Source organism: Pseudopipra pipra, chromosome 6 (genome assembly GCF_036250125.1).
Source record: "Pseudopipra pipra isolate bDixPip1 chromosome 6, bDixPip1.hap1, whole genome shotgun sequence".
NCBI lineage: Eukaryota > Metazoa > Chordata > Aves > Passeriformes > Pipridae > Pseudopipra > Pseudopipra pipra.
Genome location: NC_087554.1, coordinates 10,266,511 through 10,290,210, shown reverse-complemented (window position 1 = coordinate 10,290,210; position 23,700 = coordinate 10,266,511). Strand labels below are relative to the sequence as shown.

The window sequence follows — 23,700 nt, the reverse complement described above, 5'->3', positions numbered from 1 at the left end:
TGTGTTTGAAGTGGGTTGCCTTTTTTAATACTTTATGCAAATGAAAAGTATTTCTCTCAATACTTGGAGAACAAGTATGACTAATATAGATTGACTAATGCATATTAATATAATGGATCTGTTATATTGAAAAGTGCAGTGAAATTGCAATGTCCAGAAATCTCATGTAAGTCAGCCTGTAGGACTTTTGTGTTGTTTGGAAGTCTAAGCTGGCTGCAAATGGTACACTACATATCCAGTGGTGTCTTTCTTTGTGGAAAATTTAGGAAGTGTAAGAAGGGAACCTAATCTTTTGCAACATGTGTCTGGCTGCTGTTTCCATTCCTAAAGTAGGCAAAATGAAATGTATTTGTGCATTCCACAGCATTTTCATGGTTTGTTTTTAGTGTGACTTGTGGTGTTTTAAAAATAATCCTGTGCTGCTGAGGTAGGGATGAGAAGCTCAAAACCACATTTAGGCCAGAAATGCTCTGAATCAGCTGAGTTTGGATCTGTCACCTGAAAGATCTGAAAGAAAGGGCAAGCAAGGTGTTGAGATTCTGACAAGGATGGCCTCTTTCTTAATTCTCTGTGCTTGGATCCATTTGCTTATTTAAATATTTAAGTCCTCCAGTAGTGTAGGCTCTAGAGATGTCCAGTGACTTTCTCAGTCTGTGAACCACTGTTGTTTGCACTCTACCTGACTACTTGGCAATACCCTGAGCTTTCTGTGTGTGTGGCCAGAGATTTGCTTGGCCATGGTGAAGGAAGCCTCGATGTGTTGCTTTTAATAATGAACTGTCCTAAAGAACACTGAATGGGCTCAATTTTAAGTATATCTTTGATGGTAGAAGAAATGGGTGGGTGACAAAAATCTGCAAAATGTGTTGTTAAGCTCTGTAGTGAAGTGCCTTTTAAAGCAACTTTTATTTCTTTCTGCCTCAAAAGGTCTTTGAACCCTATTTACTGTCTTCCTTTTTTTTTTCTCTTCACTCTGTCTTTACAACTTTAAAAATGCTTTACAAGGAGGTAATAGATAGACCAGCCCTGCTTGCTTCTGACCCTCCTGCTAATCCTCGCTTTGCTAAACCTGTGGATCCAAGTCTTCTTCCACCTCAACCAAAAAGGCAGGTAGGAACTCATATGGGTAACACCTGACAAACACACCGTTTGTCTTGCTGCTGGTAACTCAGTGTTATTGTGTAACTACAAGATATACAAAACAGTATTTGTCTGTAGTCTGCATAGTTAACAGATATATTTAGCTGAGAACTGTGAAAACCACATTAAAAGTTTTAAGGCTATTTTACACCTGCTTGACCAGATGAGAGAACTATTTGAAAGTGTGGAAACCACCCTAAAAACATAAGTGTTGATTTCTGTGTTACCACATTTAGACTTCAAATTGTATAAATATAATTACATAGCTACATTTAACGTGTGAGAAGACTACAGCAGTACCTGAAAATTTGTCTGTGCATGTACTCAATGCTTTGGGCTGTTGTAATGATAAGGCAAAGCGAGTGTTCCAGCCTGAGGAACCTGGCAAAAATGTCTAAGATGAAAGCTTGAGCCTTGAAAAGCTGATATCGATGGCCAAGTTATTTATTCCTTTAAGTGGAGTTTGTGATAAGAACTTCTGCTGGAAGCTCTTCTGCAGCATCATATACATGGGGCAAATTTTTGAAGACATAGTCTAAATTTTTCTTTTACTACTTCCAGTGAAAGCAAACTCATCTCAAACAGAATTGATGCTCACTTTACATTAGAGTTTTAAATTGAAGTCAACATCCTGTAGTGGTACTCCAAGAGTAGTGAAATGAGACCTGTATTGCATGTGGAAATCCACAGATCAGGAGCTACTTTATATGAAAATTCAAATTCAGAGACCTGTTCTGAACTCCTCAGAAAATGCCTCAATTCTGAAATACATTATAGCTTGACTTGAGCCAGACTAGATTTAGAGCTATGGCAAGAACTACTGTTGGTATTCTTATAAGCTTAGTCTCAGGCAGATGTGATGCTACAAAAACCAACCCAATACCTTTGCTATAAACCCTAGAAAGAGATGTAGTTTTATCTTCTGCGCTGGTGCTGTCTGAGTTATTCACAAAAACTAACACAAACCTGGAGAAGGATATCCTACATAAAATATGTGGGACTGATTTATTTTGGTGCATGTGCACAAGCATCAGAGCTGCAGTAGATAGTGTGCAAAGAGTGATGTGAGAACACTTTATTTCTAGTCCTGTGCATGCCTGTGCTGTGCTTTCAGAAGCATCCTAAAAAGCTGCATATACTGCATGGTGATGCAGAAAGCAGATTTTTTTTCACTTCAAGTGTTTCCCAGTTTCAGGTGGTAGCTAGGAGTGAACACGAGGTCAGGGAACCCAAACAGTCTTTCAGTGGTTCTGATCATATGACCAGGAGAGCAAAGACTGTACAAAAACCAGATACCCAGCCCAGTCTGTCAGAAACCTCTGAAAATCTCGCATCTGCCTGTTCTGCTGCATTTGTACTTTCTGGAGTGCTTGAGCGTCTTCAGCACCTGGAGGAAAAAATGAAACAGGTGACAAGCAACTTCTTTTCCTTTCTGTCTCTTAACTGCATTTGATAACCTGTATACTGTGTTTTTGCTGGCTATGCTGGCTTTTTCTCTGTTGACTTTAGCTTATATTAAGGCAAAGCTTATATTTCTACAAACTCGCTATATTCTGTTGATATATGTGGCATTAACTGAAATCTCTCTCTCTTTCCTTGACTTTCCTTCCCTGTCTGTCACTGCAGAAAAGAGCTCAGAATATAGCAAATAGGGAATTCCATAAAAAGAATATTAAAGAGAAAGCAGCACATCTTGCCTCAATGTTTGGATACATGGAGTTTCCAAAGGTGAATATTAAGTTTTGCACCTGAAGAAATGCTGAGCTAGAAGACTTGTAAGAATTCATGGATGGAAAAAGTTGCAATGGTTTTGGTTTTAACTTTCTTTCCATTTTGTGTGAATCTGAAAAGTAATGTGGATTCCACTGAAACTTGTAAAAAAGCATTGTTTAAATATTATTGCATAATTTAACTGAGGTAAAATACAATCTAAATTGTAAAGCTAGTCAGAATACTTTAGCAGGAGAGAAATGTGTTAAAATAACCTATGTCTTATGCTTAAGCATACACTGGTAGCTCAATTTCTAATCAGTTGGTGAGCAGTAGTGCTTAATTAGTGCACTCTGGCTTTTCCTGTGTTTCCTTATGCTTTCTCCCAGCTCTACCTTGCCTTACATCCCACTGTGAATACTTTGATAAAAAAGTTGAGTACGATAATATTGTTTACTGTGAAGGTACCATGATGGTTTCCATGGGTCCTCACTGTGCAGAAATAGAAGAACAGAACTATAGTTATCTTTATAGTTTCTTTGATGCATGACTGTGAACTTAACCATTGCTAATGTCACTGTCTCTTGGATAACTCTCCTGTTTCTGCTTTACACAGAATAAGCTACCTACTAAAGGCTTACCCCATTCTCAGCCCCCAACTCCCTCTTGCCCTCCACCTCATCATTCAGCTGCTGCTGCTGCTTCATCATCTGTCGGTTCAGCTTCCTCTGCTGTTCCTTCTCGACAGGTACTCTATTAACAGATTTTTCCTGTTAAATCCAAACTTGTGCTAAAGCTGCTTGGATGGAAGGTGCTGCCACCAAATCTGTTCTCTAGGTTGTAATTCACATTTAAATCAAAGTTTACTTCATTTACTGTTGTTAATTCTGCATGTTTGTGAGAGAAATCATCAGAAATAGTTCAGGTAAAAGCTGAAGAACAAAGCAAATAGTTAACAGTTTTTTGCTTCAATCCTGAAAATTTTGCATTGCTGCTTATTTTAAATGACCTGTTGTTGGATAGTACCACAGACCATGCTGGAGAAAGATCTTTGCATGGTAAAGCAAACTGGATGCTGTGGGGTTGGTTAGTTGTTCTTGGGTGGTATTTGTGTTTCTTTTCATAAGAATATCTATCTGGTCTCTAGTGGAGAACCTGCACGGTAATGGTTATTTTAACTAGAGGCCATGCCTTAGGATTGTATGAGCACTTACCAATACAAGCATTTTATTGTTGTTTGTTTAATTATTTGTACTTTAAACTTGCTTCTGCATGTTCATTGTTAAAATACAGTTCTTTGAAACAGCAAAGGAAACGTGCATACTCTGAATGGAAGAGATCCTCAGTTATTTCTACTTATGCTTGATGTGAATGGGCTGTGGAAGTTAACATGACATTGGCTTCTAACAACCTTTGTTTTAGAAGGATTTTGGTTGAATGAAATTTGACCTTTTTCAGCTTTTCAGGGCAGGTAAAGGCCCAGGTTTCCTTTCCATCAGCCACTTACTATGTAGCAGCAGTCTGGGAGCATTGTAGTATTGAGTAGGGTTGGTGTGGAAATAAAGGTGGAGACATCAAGTTTCCAGAAGTATTGAAGGTGACTGCTGTGACCAGTGCAGGTGCTGCTGGAGCTGGGGCTCTGCTGCCTGCCACATGACCCAAGTGCTCTTCAGCAAAATTGGGTGCCACCTCCGTTTGCTGTGAGGAGGAGCAAAGCTGCCTCCTCTGCCAGCTTTTGCTGCATTTAAGTAGCTGCACTTTTATGAAATAAGTATTCATAAGTATCATGAGTATTGCCCAACTTCAGGTAAGCCACAGCTGAAGGTATTTTCCCATCTGGTGGGTGTCTGGCAGGATCATTTAGTGGAATTGCTCTAGATCTTTTTAGGTTATTTTTACACCTTGTTGTTGATGCTGGTTGGAAATCAGGCTCACAGCCTCAGCAGTAACTGAGCAGGTAGATGCTGAGCTGACCTGCAGTTTGCAAAGGGCACATTCCTCGGCTGAGATAGAGCTGTGTTGAAATGACTGCCTGGCTCTCATTCCCCAGGGAAATACAGGCCAGACAGCCCTTCAAGGACACTGCAAGCTCAGCAGGTGACTTACAGCAATAATCTCTAATTCCCTTCAGCTTCAAAATAATTCCTTTGCCTGGATTTACCTCTTACTTTTTATGACCTAAGTGGTATAGCACGTGATGGGTTTTAAGCTAAGTAATGGTTTCCAAAATAGAGGTCTGATGCTTGTTGGATTTGGAGAGCTATTGTGACTCTGCAAAAAGACAAAAAAACCCACCAAATAACCTCCCCCAAACAACAAATAAACAAAATAAAAACCAACCAACCAGAAATCCAAACAAACAAACCAAACCCAAGCTATCTGAAAAACCTGAAAAAATATGAGAGCTAGGCTCTTAATCACATGGAAACTCTGTGACAATAATTGGGATTTTAATGCAGTTTCTTGGAGAACGTTTGGCCTGAGCAATCCTTTCTGGATGTTTTAAAAACTGCATTTTGTTTGAAGTACACTCACAGCCTTTTACGAGTTTGCCATTGCATTTAAATGGTGTAGCAAGAGTTTGTTGTGACTTGATTTCACTCGGGCTGAGTTTACTCCAATTGAAAAATGCTCTCTCTAGGGGTACTAGCAGAAGGCAGCACAGCTGAAGCAAGAAAATCTAGTTTTGTCACTAGCACAGTAAATATATATGTTCATCTCATAGGTAAATATTTGACTGGTTAAGTAGGATTACATGTATTCTTTGGCAGATCTACATGCATGAACATCTTGATGCCTGCATATGCAGGTCCATAGGTTGTGCAGGCCCAAGTCCTCATCTGCACTGTGTGCATCTCTTATGTGTAAATATGGTGCATTTTGGATGGCATATTGGAGAATTTTAAAATAGCAGGTCTGATAATGATCAGCTAAACATTTTCCTCCTCCCATTTGAGGCAGATGTGGCAATAGGAAGCTGATCCAAAGGAACCCCAAGTCAGGATGGATTGCCCCCTACGTAAACCCCTGTGACTTTTCTTATCAGGTGCCAGTGAGTGCAAGTGATATTGTTGATGCTATCCTTGCCACAGGGCTGACTAAGAGGTTACAGGGAAGGGGAGGTTGCCTGCCCTCTGTGCCCACCTTCAGCACAGTAAGGGATGATAAACAGTCACCATGGGAAGAGAGATGTAGGTCAGGCTTGGGGAATGGGGATAGGAGACCCTTAAATAGAGAGGAACAGGATGCTGGGGAAGACCTGCAGTCTGCAGCAGGACAAGTTTTGGAGCAGGGGATGCCAATGTGCCACCCTGCTGCAGCCTTGACTTCATAACAAGCCATCTGTCCATGCCCTTCCATGGTCACATGGTTTTGTTTGTGTTTTATCTGTAAAGATTGCTCACTTTTTAGAACTTCCAGATTTATGAAAATTTTATCACACTCTAAAATATAAACACTGACTAAATGTGAGGTGCTATATAAATAAAACTGAAAAATATTTCTGATGCACAGCATGCATTTTCAAGTGCTCTGTGTGATATTTTAACAATATGTTTGGGCTTCTCTGCTGTGAATATGTACCAGTAACTACCTGTGTTTGTGTTATCTTGGAGAGGAGGTTATAGGACTCAGAATTTGTATTTCTGGTCTCTGTTCTGAGAGCTATCACTAGGTAAGTCTAGATTTCAGTATGACAAAATGTTTTGGGATTGATAGGTCAAAGGAAGAGCTTGCTTGTGTCGCTCCCAGTGTTTCTGCTTCTTCCCAGCAGAAAAGCAGAAGATAATAGAGGTCTTGAGTTTTATAAGACTTCATGATAAATGACATATAAATATCAGCACCCTCCCATCCTTTAAATAGTTAGTACTCCCTTGAAATTAAAATGATGGTACTGAGGTTGTTACCAGTCATTGCACCTGCTGCATTTTCATTGGAACACTATTAGTTTGGGTGGCGTAGTTATTGTAAACGGTGGCTACGAAATCATACTGTCTCATTACAGAAACCTATTATGAAGTCTAAGGCCTGAAAGGAGCACTTGAAAAGGGGGCTATGGGACCATATTGCTTCTTTGAAGACATACAGTCATTACAACTGAGTAAGAATTAACTTGCGTATGCAAGATGCCAGTAATAATCAAAACTACCTTCTAGCTTTAATCACCTGTCAAAATTCACATAGCTAGAATTATGAATTAGCATATGTTATATTACAGGCTGGGCTTTGGTCATTCCTGTTCTCTGTTTAAAGCTGGACTGACCTTCAGAAAACTGTTCATCTGAGCTTTGCATGATTGAATCCACACAGTATGATGTAAGAACTATGAAGTTTTTGCAATCAATAGGCTTTGCTCCCTGCAGAGTTTGTACCAACTACTTCCTTTCAGTGATGTGACTCTAATTACGAGCAGTAAGCAGGGCTTGGGTGTTTCCTACACACAGTAACTTATTACTCAAATGTTGTTTATCTCAGAAGGAAAATGTATGTAGCAGGTTATACAAAAAATAAATAAATCACCCTCAAAGCAAAATAAGACCCGGAAAATCATTAAGGATATGAAAGAACAAAGGGAAAGCATTGCATTCTTTTGGAGGCAGAGAGCATATTTCCTTTGTTTTATGAAAATACTGCTGAGGCTTACTCCTTGGTTGGCTGTGGCATTCTAAATAATAGCACAGAGAAGTACAGAAGGCAGCTTTCTCTTTCAGTGTTAATAACCACCCTGATCAACCTGCTGAAAAGCTTTGGCAACCTGTCAGTGACAGGTGAAAAGTTTTAGTAAATCATAAACACTTGGGATTTTTGAGTGTTCTCTGATTGTGGACTGAAATTCACTGTGAATTTGAGTGAATTCACTCTTTAAGATTACTTTTCAGCAAAAGGATTTAAAGCTGGTATAAACCTGCCTGGACTGTGAGCAGTAGCCTGTTACATGCAGATAGTGGGCCCCAGCATTACAAAAATTGTGTGTGTGTGACTTCACGTACACCAGTAGCCTCAGGGGCAGTAAGGGCATGAGCAAAATACCACCTCCATTATGTGAATCCTGTTTCTAGGGTACCTGAGCAGCATCAGGCAGGCAGAGATCTGTGTGCTGTTGACCAAAGCTAAGCCATGTGAGAGCTGACAGGTTCTCTAAAGGAATGTGTGTAGATTTGGGGTCAGAGCCTCTCCTGCAGCTGGGGTTTATTACACGTACACAATTAGATGGGATGAGGATGTTATTCAAGTTCTTGTCCATAACCAGAGTGAGGTTCAGAGGACACACAGAAGGGATTGCTTGGTGGTTGTGCTGTTGATGTACAAGGGCAGGAAACATGAGCCTTGCAGGGCAGCACTGCTCTTGCACATCCTGTCCTTCCCATTCTCATGTTTCTGATGGTGGCAGATGCTCGTGGGGCTGCCCTGGTGGGTTCTCATTCTGCCCTGATATGTCTATTTTGTGACTGAGTGGCATTTGAATGGAACAGAATAGTTCAGTTGGAAGGGACATACAACAAACATCTCTTGCCTGACCAATTCAGGGCTGACCAAAAGTTAAAGCATGGTTTTAAGGGCATTGTCACTAAATTAAATTGAAATCCCATTCGCTTTTACTTGGAATGTGAATTCACATTAGTTACAAGGACATTTCCTTTTAATAACATTTTTAAAGTGTGTATAAATGTGCAATTTTCTTGTTTTGACTATTTTAATGTTGACATGGGTTTTTTTTCAATGGGTGGAGAACAGAAATCAGCCAACCTGATGAATTTCAAGGTGTAGTTCAAGCTCAAGGATACCTTTCTTAAAATTCAACTACTTGCACTTTAAGCACAGCCTTGTTATTAACTGATCTTTGAATGCTTTCTTTTACATTTGACCATGTAGGTAAGAAGTTGTACATGACCTGGAAGTTGCTCAGCATATTCAGAGGTGCAGAATTTGGGGAGGAAAATTTTTTCTTCCATGATCTTAAACAATACAAATGAACATAGTTTTCCTGTAGTAGCAGGTAGCATTTCCTGTATTGGTTTATAATTTGATGTACCACTTAGGACAGCATTATGGTATGTAATTAGCAGTTTACTTTGCAGTTGTTACGCACAAGTTGTGCAGATACTGAATAATGTTTAAAAGTCTTTTTATGTTATACAAAACCAAACAGTAGAGAATTTTGTCCCTTAAGTGGCCCTTGTCATCTTAACATACATATTTTTTTATCTGCCTGGATATGAAGTTAATTATAAGAGCCCTCTCAAAAGACAAGGGGAGCTGTAAGGGGTTGGAAATGTTCCCTAAAACATTTTTTTAGCAAGAATATTTTTATCCATCTTAATTTCAGAAAATACACCCACAATAAATTTTTAAACTTGATAGAAAATACTTTAAAATTGTTTTAAAGTATTGCAAATACCATTGCATTTATATTTTTCTTCTTTCTTCATGGTAACTTTCTGGTATTTTAAAACCTTCCCGTTAGTAGGACTTGGGGTGGTGGCAGCAGACAAATCATTTCACTGAGAAGAGTGGAACTTACTTAAAATTTGGGCTCTGTGGACAACAAATGGAGCATAAGAGATGAGATCATGGATTCTCAGGGGAGGAACAATGGCCTGACTTCAGAAGCAGAGCACCAAATCCCTGGCCCTACCAGGATGGCCCTTGCTGCATTTGGTACCAGAGAGACTGTGGCATCTTACATTGGCTATAAAGCTAAAATCCGAATCACTACAGAAAATTCAGTTTAGGATAGAAAATATTTCTGTAAATCTGTGAAGTCTTCACAGTCTTTTTTTCCAGAAGCAGAGGACTAGAGTACCTGCCTACCTGCTGCCACTCATTGCACACACATCTTTCTTCTTTTCCAGTCCCTGGGCATGTGTTTTGGCGGGGCAGCCTGGACCACGCAGTCAGTTGTCTGTCTACAATGTGTTTGGACCCACAGCCTAAGGAAGTGCAATCTCCTTGCAGGCCTAATTGATAAATTTGGTTAAACAGCCTAACACTCATGTAATAGTGTGATGAAGCAGATTAAAGGAGATGTCTTCCTTTCATGAGCATAGCTTCTCCAGTTTTCCCTGACATTGAGGCACTGGGGAGAGGGTGAATGGTTGCTCTGTGAGCATCAACAAAACATTTCTGTGTGCGAAATTGGCACATATGTTCTCACAGAATGTTCCCTAAAATGCCATGGTTTGTGTACTGTTACTGTGAAGTTTAATTCCACCCCTATTCTGAAATATAAGAACAATGTCCCAAGAAGCTGAAGTGAACAATAGGGTTGTTTTATTTTTTTTAATCTATCAGAATGTCCAGCCCAGATATCCAGGCAGTAGCTCCCAGCTCAGCCTTCTGTGGACACAGCAGGAGGCCTTGTGCTGCAGGAGCAGCCTTTGCTCCCATCAGCTATTTCTCCATCACCTGGAGACTGGGAGAAGTCCATGGGCTGCACAGAGGCCCTTCTGGGGCACCAGCTGGACCACGTTGGTCACGCATGAACATGCTTGTGCTCTGCTAGACTTTCCCTCTGCTCTTTCTCCTGCCTCCCTTTATTGATGTTTGCATGTTTTCAAATCATTCTTTTCCTTTTTTTCTTTAAGTTCTTTTTCAAAGATAACTGAAGCTCTTCCTTCTATTCTTCATCTTCTCCCCTTTTCTGGTTAGACGACTGTAGGAAAGGTCTCACGTGCAATTGGAGCTGTGGCTGAAGTTCTTGTAAATCTGTATGTGAATGATCACAGACCCAAGCCACAGCTTGAACTGGTAAGACTAAACCCACAAAGAAACAATAACTTGACTGAAGAGGAGTGTTTCCAGAATGTCATCCATAGGCTCTGAAGCACCTTAAGTGTTATGAAAGGTCTTAGTCTAACAACTACTAAGGAATCAAGTGTATATTGGCAAAACATGCTGATGTGTGAATGTGTTGGAAATGTTGCTCACCGTGTCTTCTATTTATATTTTTAGCACTTGACTGTATGAATTAAAACTTCAGGAGGCTTTTATTAAATGTAATTACTGTAGAATTAGTAACAGAAGACAATTACTAATCAGGGTGGCTTCTAAAGAAAGTTTTGTGCAGTACATGTTTATGCAGTTATTTTTAACACACAAATGCTGAATCACCATGCCTCATTTTGAAGAGGGCTGTTTTTCAACGCTGACACTGTTCTGTGTTGAATTCAGAAGCGATCTCTGGACAGAGCTACAGGTTCTTGCCCCACTCCTCACTCTCCATCTGCTGCCTCCACTGCTCAGAGCTGTAAGGTATTGGGAAGCAAAGTGACATGTTGTGTTGTGGTGATGACACTTACTTACCAGTCAGCACTAAACTCAATTGCTTCTGCTTCATTGTGACTATCTATTAACACCGTATTTTTAAAAACACATTTAAGAATGTATTTTTCCCTTTGCATGGTTGCTGGTTTGGAAAGTGCCATTCTCTGAATGATCCATCACAGCAAAATGGATTGCTAATGGCAGATTTTGGAGTAGGATCCTCAACTTTTAAACACAAGACAGTGTGACAATGACAATTGTGACTTGCATTTCGCATTAAAAGGTTGTTCCAGGGCCACTTTTTGCTGGTAAATTAAAGATGAGTTGTGTGGACTGTGTGCTGCTGTCTGAATGTGCCTGGACTGTGCCAAGCCTGTGCTTTCTCCATCCATCCCACATGTGGTATCTCTCCTGTGGCAGCAGGGATGGTGGAAGGGGAGGGAGATGATGATGGAATGCGGTAGATGCAGCATGCTTATCTGCACCGACCTGTGACCAACCATAATACAATAATGCACAGTAACATCCTCATACCTGCCTCTGTTAAGTAAAGGGAAGCCCTTGGTAGCATCTAATCCATTTATAATTTATTTTTCTGTACCTTTTGCATGTATATCCAAGAGAGGATGAGATTTGTGGCAGTTAGAGAAGATTCATTACCAACCTAATTTCAACAAAAACTTTCAAAATATTTCAAGCTGTTAATATGGATCATGTTTTAAAGTCCAATGTGTTAAAAAATGGTCTGTGGTAGGAAACAAATCAGTTTTTTAAAACTAAGCCCCAGCTTGGGCTGTAGTCTCAGGAGGAACATGGTTGAGAGGAGATGTCTGCAGAGATGTGAGTGGTAGTTCGGACACCAGGGTCGAAGACTGTCAGCTTTTCTCCCTGGACCTTAAAGAACAAGATTACATTCTCCTCTAGAGTGTGTGCGAACTAGTCTTCAGGACATCTGTTTTCTTGACTCCACCTGTGTGTCAGTTGTTTCAGGATGGCCAGGTCTGCCTTCCCCTTCTTCCAAGAAGCCTGCCCTGAGCCAGGGTGGTGCAGGGTGACAAGTGAGCATCTGGGGGAATGATGTTGCTCTTGTACCTGAGCAATCACAAAATGTTGGTGAAGTCCCAGAGGGAAACTGGATGCAAGTCCAGCACAGAAGTCACCCCTTGAAGTCCTTGTGATGCCTCATTTATTAGTTACTGCATAAACCTACAGAATTGCAGCAAACGAGTAGTATAAAAAGCTGCCCGACGCTTGCTGTAATTGTGCGTGGAGGGCGCTGTGTAACGCTTCAAGCAGCGAACTCAGCTGCCCCCTTAATAAGAATTTATATCTGGGTGTGGTGCCACGGCTTTATGTGCTTTTCTGGTTTTATCTTTTGACAGGGTTCTCTGCGAAAAGAATTTCCTCAGTCTGTTGGGGGGAGTGACATTTGTTATTTCTGCAAAAAACGGGTCTATGTGATGGAGCGGCTGAGTGCAGAAGGCCACTTCTTCCACAGGGAGTGCTTCAAGTGTGAAATATGTTCTACAACACTCCGGTTAGGAATCTATGCCTTTGATGTTGAAGAAGGTAATATAGGAGCTATTTAAGAATATTTTGAAATGTCTGAGTATTGATGCTTTTAATGGAGCTCGGGAAAAAGATCTGGCCCAGTAAGTCGGTCAGGAGGAGGTCTGCCAAGTATGTTCAGTTTGTGTCCATACTGATCTTTGAGTTTGGGTCCTTGTATTTGCAGTCCTGGTCTTTCAAAAGAATTGAGTTATGATGGACCTGAGCTTTAAATGAAGAAATCCTCAGTGGAAAATGAGTTGAGTGACCAAAATGCACTTTGTCCAATAACAGGTCGGGGTGGGGGGAGGAAAGGGTGATTTTTCTCCAACAATACAGAGTTATTCTTATCTCTCATTTATAACTGGCCATTAAATAATGTGATCTATAAGGATAAGCCATAATAGTGGCAGATTTACATGGATGGAGGGACTATAGGTTATTTCTTTTAAGATGTTATGGCTCAGGAGTTGAAAGCAGTAGGACTGGCCAAGCACAATGTAATTTATTCCTGGCTGCTGTGGAACAGGATGTTCAGTTCACTCAGTCCCACCTAGAGCCTGGGGTTCAGAGATAGGGAGTTTTTATTTTGTTTTTCAGTTTAGAGAGGAATTATCAAACTTGGCACTTCCAAATGATTTGAGTAGATCTCAGTAGATCTCAGTATTAACCTGATCTCCTTCTGCGAAAGGGTTAAAGATTCAAGGTCAGATACTCTATCCAGAGTATCTGCAAAGACTTTTTTTAGCTGATTATTTGATTTCTGGGTTTACTCAATATCTTGTGTTGGTTTGTGACTCTATATTTATGAGATTTTGGTGTTTTTTGTGATTTATTAATCTTATACCCGAGTGGTAGATAAATGGCCTTGTATTATTGAACTAATGTGCAAATCTCTGTTCAAGTTTCCCATCCCTTTTGCTGCCCAACCATTCATTATTTTTTTTATACATGCAACAGTGAGTTTTCAGTCTATATACATATAGGTTATGTAATAAAATTTATTTTTCCCTCTTATAGGTAAATTTTACTGTAAACCTCATTTTACACACTGCAAAATCAGTACAAAACACAGAAAGAGAAGAGCAACATTGCCAATCCCAGGAAAGGTGGGTATTGATTCTATTGGTCATGCAGGAAATGCTGAGGCAGTTTTATCTGGAGCAGGGTTCAATACCTGTGTGTGTGGGGGGGGATGTTTTCTACCTAATGTGCAGAAGTAGTAAAATCGGTGCTAAAATATAAACCTCCTGGTTCTGTGAGTTTGGCATATTTATAATCTGCTTCTTAATGGAAGTTAGCTTTTCCTATGCAAGGCAAAGTTAAGATCAATTGGACATGGAAATATCCATAAAGACTTGAAGGCATTAGCAGAATCTCTACTTACTTTAGAAGTGTATTTAACTCTTTTTTTTTTTTTTAATGCTTTATGTAAGGAGGCAGCAGAAGCATGGAAGAAAATGGAACCTAAACCCCCAGAGACCACCACAGAAAGCACTTTGTCTGCTGCTAGCAGTCCAGAGGACAGGTCCCCAGGTATCCTGACTTCCTTCTTTAGGGGCGCGCTAAGCTGGCCCCTGCGGGTGACAAGGGATCTGCTTGACATTCCCAGACGCCTGTCTAACTGGATGCATGGTTTTCTGCACGCTACCAATCTCCATTTCAGGGACAATGCATATAACTATACCTACTTGTACGAACTCTTGAGCCTTGGTGTGCCACTCCTCTGTGCTCTTCTAGAGGTACTTACTCACATGTACCGGGAAGCAGAGCTATCACTTGAAAACGTGCTTGAATGGGTGAAAAGATTCTGTAGGGTTTGAATTCTTCTACGTGTCTTACTCAGTTGTGCCTTTCAGATTTTCAAAATTAACAGCCTGACTGTTTTCTTGAGGGGGGGGTGGTTTGGTATTAGAGTTTTGTTTTGGTTTTCTTTTTTTTTTTTTTACTTTTCATGCAATTTAACGCATGACTTGAGTGAACGGTGGATTCCTTCCCATATAAACGAGGTACACCATCAAAATTTTCAACGTAAAATGTACTGTATGTTAGAGCATGAAGGACAGTGTCCAGACACATTTCCAGAAAATGGAGACAGATGAAGGATATTTTGTAGATTATTTTTTTCCCCCTGTTTTATTCTGTGATCAGACCATTGGGGAAGATGGTACATTTTGAAACCATTTTTCTCCCTGCCTACCAACCTACCAACCCCCCTGCTTCCTTTTTTCTTTTTTTTTTTTTTTTTAATTAGACCAAGAAAGAACATGTGTTCTTTCAGATGTTTGGGGAATATTTCTAACAAGTGACTGGGTTTTGAAACCTGAATATGGCGCGTAGCTTTTTTTTTTCTTGCTTTCACCTTTGCTCTGGGTTATGAGGTTTATAACTTGCATGAATATGTTTTGAAAAAAACCATGTACATAATTCACATTGCTCCTAGTCATGCCTTTTACGTTGCTTACATGTGATAGATACCCTTTGTTGATAGTGGGTATTATCTGTTCTACTAATTTATTTAAAGTTTTTAAATAAATTTGAAGAGCAAATGTTGGGTGAGTGAAGGCTTGATTGAAATTTCTAAGTTGAAGGAACTGGTAGTGCAATTAGACCTGACTTATTCCTCAGACAGAGGCCTCCTCGTTAGGGGACCGATATGAGGAATATGAATTTATGGAGCCCTCATCTGTAACTGAAATATCTACTGTTGTGCCTCTGGGTAGGCACTGCTCACAGTGTCTGTTGGAATTTCTTAAAAACACAAGTTTAGAACAAACAACAAAAGCCTATAAATGTATTCTAAGATTACATCTTAGCTGGGTGTTCAATTCATTTCAAGGTGTACAACCAATGGCAGCCACTAAGTAAATTTCTTTCAGATGTCTCTGAATGAGGTCTACCTTAGACAGAAGGTGTGTGGACAGGTTAAATAATCTATTTAACAGCAAGGACACACTGGCATACCAATTCTGATTATTTTCAGCCTAGTTAGCCAGTGAGGTAAGCATATTCCCTGCCTCTCAAATACTTACATGTTTAAATTTAGGAGTTGACCAAGAAATAGGTAAATACATAAACGTGGCAATATGTGTAGCCTAAAATTAAAATCATCTGTAGTATTTATTTGTAGCCAAAAGAATGTGGCATAAAGAGTAGGAAATACTGTCACATTCAGTTAGTACTGAAGTTGAGGATGACCCTTCCAGTGGTCTCAAATGACTGTGTTTCTCATGGGCTGGCAGTTTTGATTTTTTTTTTTTTTAATATAATGAGTGGGCAAAGATGATTTGAATTGTTTTGCCTCTTAGGTATTAAAAGGAAATGTGTCTTTTGTTTAAAATAAATTACAAACTGGATTTTTCTTCTAGATAGTTTGACTTTCTTTAAGCTATGAGGATAAAGACTTTCACATTTTAGAGTGGTTGTGTATTATTCGAAAAAAATTAAGTATATGCAGAGAACTTGGAAAAGTGCTTGAAGAAAACCGTTTAGATGTATGGTAGCATTCCTTTGAAATAAATTGCCATGAGTGCTCAAACATGTATTCAGCCAAACTTTGCTAGAACATTGACTGGACACAGCAATAATTATAGCAACATGGTGGGCATCTGTATATATGTAAAGAAATCTATCTGTACCTTTTTTTATTGCATTTTAAAAACCCCTACTTTGAAACACTGTATTATTTTTAATTGTTTTCTAATGGTAGTAATTGTTTAACCCTAAAAAGGAGAAAATCTGCAGTGCGATTTGTCACGTTACTCCTGCGACACAGCAAACTGCTAAGTGGTAAAGTTTGAAAATTCGGGTTGCCATCAATTTTAATTTCAGTTTGTCAACAGCAGGAACACTTTTTCCTGAAGTTTTTTCTTCCTGTTTACCACAGGAAGTTTTCTGCTTTTTTAGCAGAGTGAGCATAATGGTAAACTTACAGAAAATGGTGATGTACTAAGAAACTTGGAAATCTCTGGCCAATAAACTTAAAGCAAATGAATCTTACTAGTAGACAGTTTAAAAATCAGATTTAAAAAAAAAAAAATTAAAATATTCTGTTGGTTTTGTATAGATTTATATAATGGGAAATAAAATCCCTACATTTCCACAGTAGAATTCAGGAACTTGCATAATGCAAATGTTTTCCTGAGGAATCTTAATTACACTGCATATTCCACTGGGATTTTGCAGGTGATTCTATTGGAAGGGTTATTTTATTGTTATCAGTCTAATTGGTAGATTTTTTTTCACTTCTTCATCTTAGTATTCTGCTAGTAATATTCATACCTATTTGTCCTCATTCATAATTTAATGAAAAAAGGGCAGTTTCATTGTGGCCAATTCTTCTTTGCACCTATGTAATCTTCCTGATGCTTTCCTCTATAACCAAGTTAAGTTCTGTGTTTTCTTCCCTGCTCTCTTCTCTGTCAATGTCCCTCATTGCTTTTAGTCCGATTCAACATTCCGGTGCTGCACCCGCTCACTGGCTGAAGCCTTTCTGCTCCCAGGTGATTTTTTTTTTTTTCCTGCTTGCCAGTTCCAAAATTGTGTGACTAACACTGTCATTTGACAGCATTTTGTGTTTTTTTTTTTTTTTTTAAAAAACTTTTGGAGCAAACTGTGTGTGTCTGGTATATTAATGGAGCTTTGGCATGATCATTTAACCTGTTGCTGAATTCATGGTTCTAGAAAAGGCAGTGTCTGCACTCTTTGTAGGGAATGTTTTTCTCTCTGTCTGTGCATGTATGCTTCCCTATGCCTTTAAGGTAAGTTAGGCAAGTAAATAGCTTCTTGAAAGAACTAGTTAAAGCCTTATTTTTTTTTTTTTAAAGAATTGAAGGAAAGATTTAAAATAAGGTCAGGATGGGATTACCCCAATGATTCTCCTGGCTGGCATGAGCTCAGACGTGGAATGAGCAAGCAGCATCTGAGCACTGTGGTGCTGTCTGAGCACTTCTCTGCTTTCATACTGGAAAAATATGGTATAAAAAGATTCTGTAAGAAAAAGGAGCCAAAGCAGTGCAAATTCCAGTCTTCCACCCCAAGTGACATTGTAGACAGGCGTAATAGCAGTAAGTGTGCATGCAGTTCTCAGGCTGAAATATCACCATGCCAAGTTTATCTAACCAAAGTGTTTTGGTTTGAGTTGTTTTATTAACTGATTAACTGGGCTCCGTTTTGGCACTCTGATGGATGGATTTGTCTTGCTGCACTACTCCCCATGACAGACTTATGTGATTATTTTTACGTAATGAAATACATAAGTTTCAGTTTGTGTAATCACAAGTTGACAATCTTGAAGGGGAAATGAATCCAAACAAGGACCAAGGGCTCAGTCTGACCAGCAAGTGCACAGGGTCTGGCTGATGTGGTCGTAACTCAGCTGTTCCTGCTGAGGATCCCTTTCAAAGGGAAGGGCCTTCAAGAACTGATCTTAGGAGTAATTTTCAGGAGGGGCTGAACATCCTCTGCCATTCTCCCCATTTCACACGCTTTAGCCAGGAATGTGGAAGGGCCACAGGGTCAGAGCCCTGTGCTCCTTATCCTACTGACCTGTATGTTTGTGTGACTCACCTGATAGTATTTATTTGTGTGGGTATCCTAAAATGACTTGATGGCTCTGACAGTCCCCATGCTGTGCCCACGCAGAAACCTCTCTGTATTTTAAGGGTCACTTCCTGCACAGGTGGCTGGGATGTGACTTCCTTTGTATTTCAGGGCTACAGTGTGTTGTTACAAAGCTCAGCATGCTTTAATATGAAGGTTGTGACATAAAGGTCTGCCATTTCAAACCACTTCCTATTGCTGTGTTTTTTACTCTCTGTTGCAGAGTCTTCCTCGCTGTTCCTGCCCAGTGAGGATTCTGTCCTTCTCCTCCTAAACCTTCTGTCTTTATTTTACTTTATAATCTTAACTGAATATTTTTATTAAATAGTTTTTAATTCTGTATTTAAATTTTCACATGGAAACTCTGTATTTTGCACACGGTGAAAATTGTTTTAGCTTTATTTATGATATCTGCTGTAAACAAAAAATAAATGTAGTTCTTTATAAGTCTCCTTGTTTCATCTCTTCCTTATATAAAAATTTCCTGGGTACAGACTTAACAGTGACTTCACGCTGGTTTTGCAAACTCCTCTTCTGGTGGATGCTGTGGTGTTACCCTTCTTGTGGCCTGAGCCACAGGCCAGAGAGTTTCACTGTGGTGGTGTAATTGCATTTGTGTCCCTTTTGAAAGGGATATACGTCAAGGTCCTTGACAAGTTATCCCATCGCTGCAGATCCAAGGTGCCTGGTGTTGGGATTTATCCTTCCTGGCAATGATAAGCTGGTGTTGGTGAGCATGGGGGTTGCTTGTGTTGCATACACAAATGGCACTTGTGTCCTCTTCTCTTTGACTTCTGTTACCTTTCCTCATGTTATTATGTTACATATTAACATATATCATAAAGGCAGTAAGTTAATGTGTTTGGGATTTCATATTGTGTTCAGGAAAAGCAGGTAATAACTCTGGATAAAGCTTTATCTTTGCTACTCACTTTGGAGTGCTATTTGCAAGTTCCTGATATCTCCTGGACCCCTGGAAGCTGCAACTCCTGGTGACCTATTACCTGTTAACAGTGACCTTGTTTTATTTGTTTATTTACTTATCCTTCCTTTACTCTGCCATGGATTTTCTCTATTTTAATTTTTGTATTTAAAGCTGGTGATGTGATTGTTTTTAAACAGTGGGTTCTCCAAATAGCTTTCCTAAGTCTTCCTCCCCTTGGTTTTCTTTCTGTTGCTTACTCTGCAATTCTTAAGCTATCATCTCTTCCTTTGTATTTCAAGGAAAGAACAAATCCAAGAGAGAATAGTCCCAATAACTTAATGGAAGAATTGTGTGATTTTTTTAAATTTTTTTTAATGCATTCAAAACTGAGCCTCATGGGGGTTGTTTGAATGACAGAAATGAATTTTTTTAAATTGTTGCTAAAGACAACATTGCCAAAGAACAACAAATGTTATTCTCAATTAGCTATTCCATCTTCCCTGCCAAAGGAAAAGCCACCATGCACAGTAGAAAGTTTGCATAATGAAAACATAGGGCAACAAATACCATTGAAGACAATACTTGGCACTTCCTTAATTGCAATGGGCAAAGCAATTCGGGTGAAACTCAGTTTTGCTCTTTGCACAATTGACAGTTTCAGAGCAGGCTCAGAGGCAGTGGCAGAGGAACATCAGAAGAGGTTTTTGTCTGCAGAAAGTGATGATTTGTTTGACACTGAAGCTTTGAGAGGCTTCAGATGTTCATGCTGTTCTCGTAAAGCTTCACTTATTCCTGCTAAAATATCAGTAAAATGGCTTGGAATTGGGTAATGGTAGAGTCCAGATTTGTTTCTTATGGTGATGCAGAAGGCCAGAAAATTCAAATCACTGGATAAAATCCTATTGGTAGAGGCATATACCTTGCAGTAAACAGTCCATGCCCTGGAACACTCATGGACAAGACAAGACAGAGTGTATGGAAAAGAAAGAAAACAAACAAAAAGAGCAACATGAGGGAAGCAAATTTGTGTTAGTTCCCTTACTCTGTCAAAATTATCACACAAAAAAAAAAATATCCCCTGTTTTAATACCAGTAATGGTTCTGAAAGGAGAGACTAGCGGGTTAAGTTCTGTGTGAATTTAGCAAGTGTGGTTTGGGACTCCTGTCCTCATTTGGCTGTGTGAGCAGAGCTCCCTGTGAGCAGGAGACTTCAATCTTCCTGCTGCTTTTCTCTGGAGCTCTCTCCAAAAGCTGGGGTGTTCTCAGTGTCCAGCAAGCATGTACTGTTAGAAGTGCAACCCAAAGTCATAATGCTTTGTCCCTTGGCATAGCTGGAATTATTTGAAAGGCAGACAAGCTGCTACTCCAGTCTTGAGCTGCCCTAGAATTGGGTGTCTTCCAAAAACTCTGATTTTAGAGCAGATGATACTAATGCCTCTTTACATAGTTAATGCTTTCTAAGACCTGATGTTATAGATGCCATTGTAGCATGAGAAGGATGTGTCAGGCAGGCTCAAGAGCTGCTCTGTCTTTCCTCCTCTTTATACTGGTTCAAACTGGTCTGTTGCCACGAGGGCCACTTGGATTGAAAATATGTACAGAGATGTGCGTATTTGCTTTATTATATTTCTTTTTTTGAAAAGCCAGCCTAACCTTTCATTCTCAAAGCCAGGCAGCATCAGCTGCCTAGATGCCTGTTAATGAAAATCAAACATGTCAGGATTCAGTAAAGGTAACCTGCCTTTACTATAATTATGCTAATGCTTTGTAATGAAATAGATCTTGTAGGTTTTAAATGTGCTTGATTTGAAAAGAAGAGTACAGACACAGCTTCTTAAAATTGCTCAAATTCAAACACCAGCCTTTCATTAACTCTACCAAGAAGAGTTCTGTTCCTCTTAGTTTCTTCTAAATTACTACAGCTGTAAAATGCCAGTGAAAGTTGCTTCTGTTTGTCTTCCTACTTCAAGCAAGGACTATGGTCTGCATTTTTCCACAACATTATGGCAATTAGTTACTATAATGAGCTTTAATTCACTTCTGGCTCACTCATTCCTCTCGTTCCAATCAAAACAAGGAGTTTTGAAATGCACTGAATTCTGCATTAATACTTATGTTTTTGAAGACATGACATGTTTGTAGATGACTTGATTTTTTTGCATGAAAGATCACGTCACTGGAGATCAGAAGACATTATGTATTAATGCTTGATCCAAGTATACATATTAATCATGTAAATATTTCCCCAAGTCTCTTTCCTTTTCTCCATGAACTGTGTTCACCTAAAAAGAAGGAAGGCTTTGACCTCGTCTCATCAGGTGGTGGGCTTCAGATTTGTTTGAAATGGATGGAATTTCTGAAATGTTTTTTTGAAATGTGAAATTATGAAGAAGTTTGCATGTTGCTATAGTATTGAATTTGCTCTTTAAGCATTTATTCATTTATTCACATTTTTGTTTTAACATTTTTGGTCCTTTGAGTTTGTGTCCAAAAATACTATTTTGACAGACACTGATCACTCTGGAAACTGAAACTGTTGTTGCTGCACTCCAAATTCACAATTAATACGTGCCTTAATATACCAGACTAACACAGATTGCTCTGATAAAATGCGTGTTTACTCTTTATAGTGTGTTGTCATAGCAGGTTTTATTTGAGAATCAATTTTTCCTGGAGATATATATTCAAGTATATCTAGTAGGATTCTACTGAGTTGCTTTTTTCCCTATCTCTCTATTAATTTTTGCTTAGTTTGTATTAGCATGTTAATGTGCACCGTCCCCATGGATGCATTCAGAAGCTGGGGGGGACTCGGTCTTGCTTTGACAGCTTCAAATTCCCTGGTTATTTTTCATGCCTGAATTCAGAAATGTCTGTTTATCATGGGGATAGGAGGAATGGTCCGTGGAGGAGCCCATCACAGGGCCATGGATGGAGAAGGGGCAGCAGGAATGCATTTGTAGGCACTGGAGTTGGAAACCAGGCAGGTGGTGTGGTCCTGCTGCCATGGGGAGCTGCATGGCACCCCATGGATAATGGGAGTGTCAGGCACCTTTATTCTTTGCCACTTATCAGCCACGATAAAAGTGAAAATTACTTCTGTTATAAATATGAAACAAGCATGAGGAAAAAGCAGGAGAAATGTGGCAAGAACTGAAATCTGTGAAATGTCAGCCATTGTACCTTTTACAGGAATCCTTTTTTAAGGACTTTTTTCAAAAACCTGCCTGGTGGTATCTCAGGTGTGATGAAGAGTCCAAGTTTGGACAGGACATCAGTTTGGGAATGCTGCTGGAAGCTTTATAGCTTCCTAAGGCAGATCTGTGAAATACCTCAATGGGATGGCTTCAGTTTCAAACTCTGACACAGGCAGTGCTGCAGTGCTGCCTTTTTTGAGCTCAGGTTACAGGACACAGCTGAAGCTCCAACAGGTTTGAGCTTGGGTTTCACTTCAATGTGGGCTGGTGATCACTGTATTGCAGCAACACCAAGGTCTAACCAAGCTGGGGGTGTTTCCCCATTCCCTGTCCCAGTCCCATGTGGGCTGTGCTTCCCTGGTGAGTCCTTTCTGCCCTGGATCTCACCCCTGAGCTCACTGGTTTGTTTCAGCTGTGCTTGCACAGCAGTGGTGTTAAGAGACCTTCCTTCTGTCCCCACAGCTTTCTTAAAGCACTGCTGTATTGTCAGCTAGACTCAGATTATTTTTTTGGTTTATGGCACAGTAAGAAGTCAGGCAGTGAAGCGTGCTGGGTGTGCTACAAATCAATTTGTGGTGTGCTGACTGAATTTCTTAATGTCAGTTTTTGATGCCAACTGGTGTTTGCTTTCACCATCAGAGCTGCCCACGTTTGTGAGTAATTCCACTTTAGGACTGCTCACTCCTGTCGTTGTCTTAGTCAGCAGCTCCATACAAGGCCAGGCAGAGTCCACTTATCCTGTGAATGAGTTATGAGGTGACAGAGTTTAATGGCAGGCCAAGAGCCTTGGGATTGCCAGCCGGGAAAGCAGGATGCGAGTTAGGCTGGAGTCTTTACAGGGGGCACTGTTGTGTTGGACCAGCTGCACAGTGGGGAAAGTGAACCCCGTGCAAGCCTGGCACCCACCTCCCGCTAACCAGAGCAGCATTCTGGATTTTGGGGGTGCTTTTCACCTAAGGACCAAAAAGCCCTTTGCCAGTCCTGAATGGTTGGGGCAGTTTCGGGTAAGTACTGTTCCTGCTTTCACAGCTGTCAGGGAGTCACAAGAATGGAGGTGTGCCAGAGGTGCCAAAATATCACATCCTGACTGGAGGTTTGGACACCTAATTCTAGTAGGTTTTGTTCTTCCTGCCCACTCCCCAAACAAGGCTCACATCCCATCATTTCTTCTCTGCCTTTTCATAGCTGCAGAGCGGGTGTGGGGCTTGGGGCAGGGCAGTTGTGGCAGGGTCCCCTGTCACTGCCAGAAGCAAGTATGAATAGTTTCTTATCTCCTCTGAGGACCCAGCTGGGAGGGTCTCCACCTGGTCAGCCACC

At 40.1% G+C, this 23,700-nt stretch overlaps 1 protein-coding gene across 7 annotated transcripts in view; it reads left to right on the top strand.

Annotated features, from left to right (window-relative positions):
* The window catches only part of MICAL2 (microtubule associated monooxygenase, calponin and LIM domain containing 2), a 127,433-nt gene that overhangs the window by 60,223 nt on the left and 43,510 nt on the right, over positions 1-23,700 (top strand). For 2 of the 7 annotated variants that reach the window (XM_064657289.1, XM_064657290.1), the window contains exons 17-25: positions 1,006-1,110; positions 2,330-2,548; positions 2,767-2,868; positions 3,467-3,598; positions 10,498-10,596; positions 11,020-11,100; positions 12,495-12,681; positions 13,681-13,769; positions 14,097-14,196. In XM_064657289.1, the coding sequence (XP_064513359.1) occupies positions 1,006-1,110; positions 2,330-2,548; positions 2,767-2,868; positions 3,467-3,598; positions 10,498-10,596; positions 11,020-11,100; positions 12,495-12,681; positions 13,681-13,769; positions 14,097-14,196 (1,114 nt within the window). Of the gene's footprint in view, positions 1-1,005; positions 1,111-2,329; positions 2,549-2,766; positions 2,869-3,466; positions 3,599-10,497; positions 10,597-11,019; positions 11,101-12,494; positions 12,682-13,680; positions 13,770-14,096; positions 17,163-18,484; positions 18,709-23,700 lie in introns of those variants that run through there. The other 5 variants (XM_064657295.1, XR_010431162.1, XM_064657292.1 and 2 more) reach the window with 5 other exon arrangements.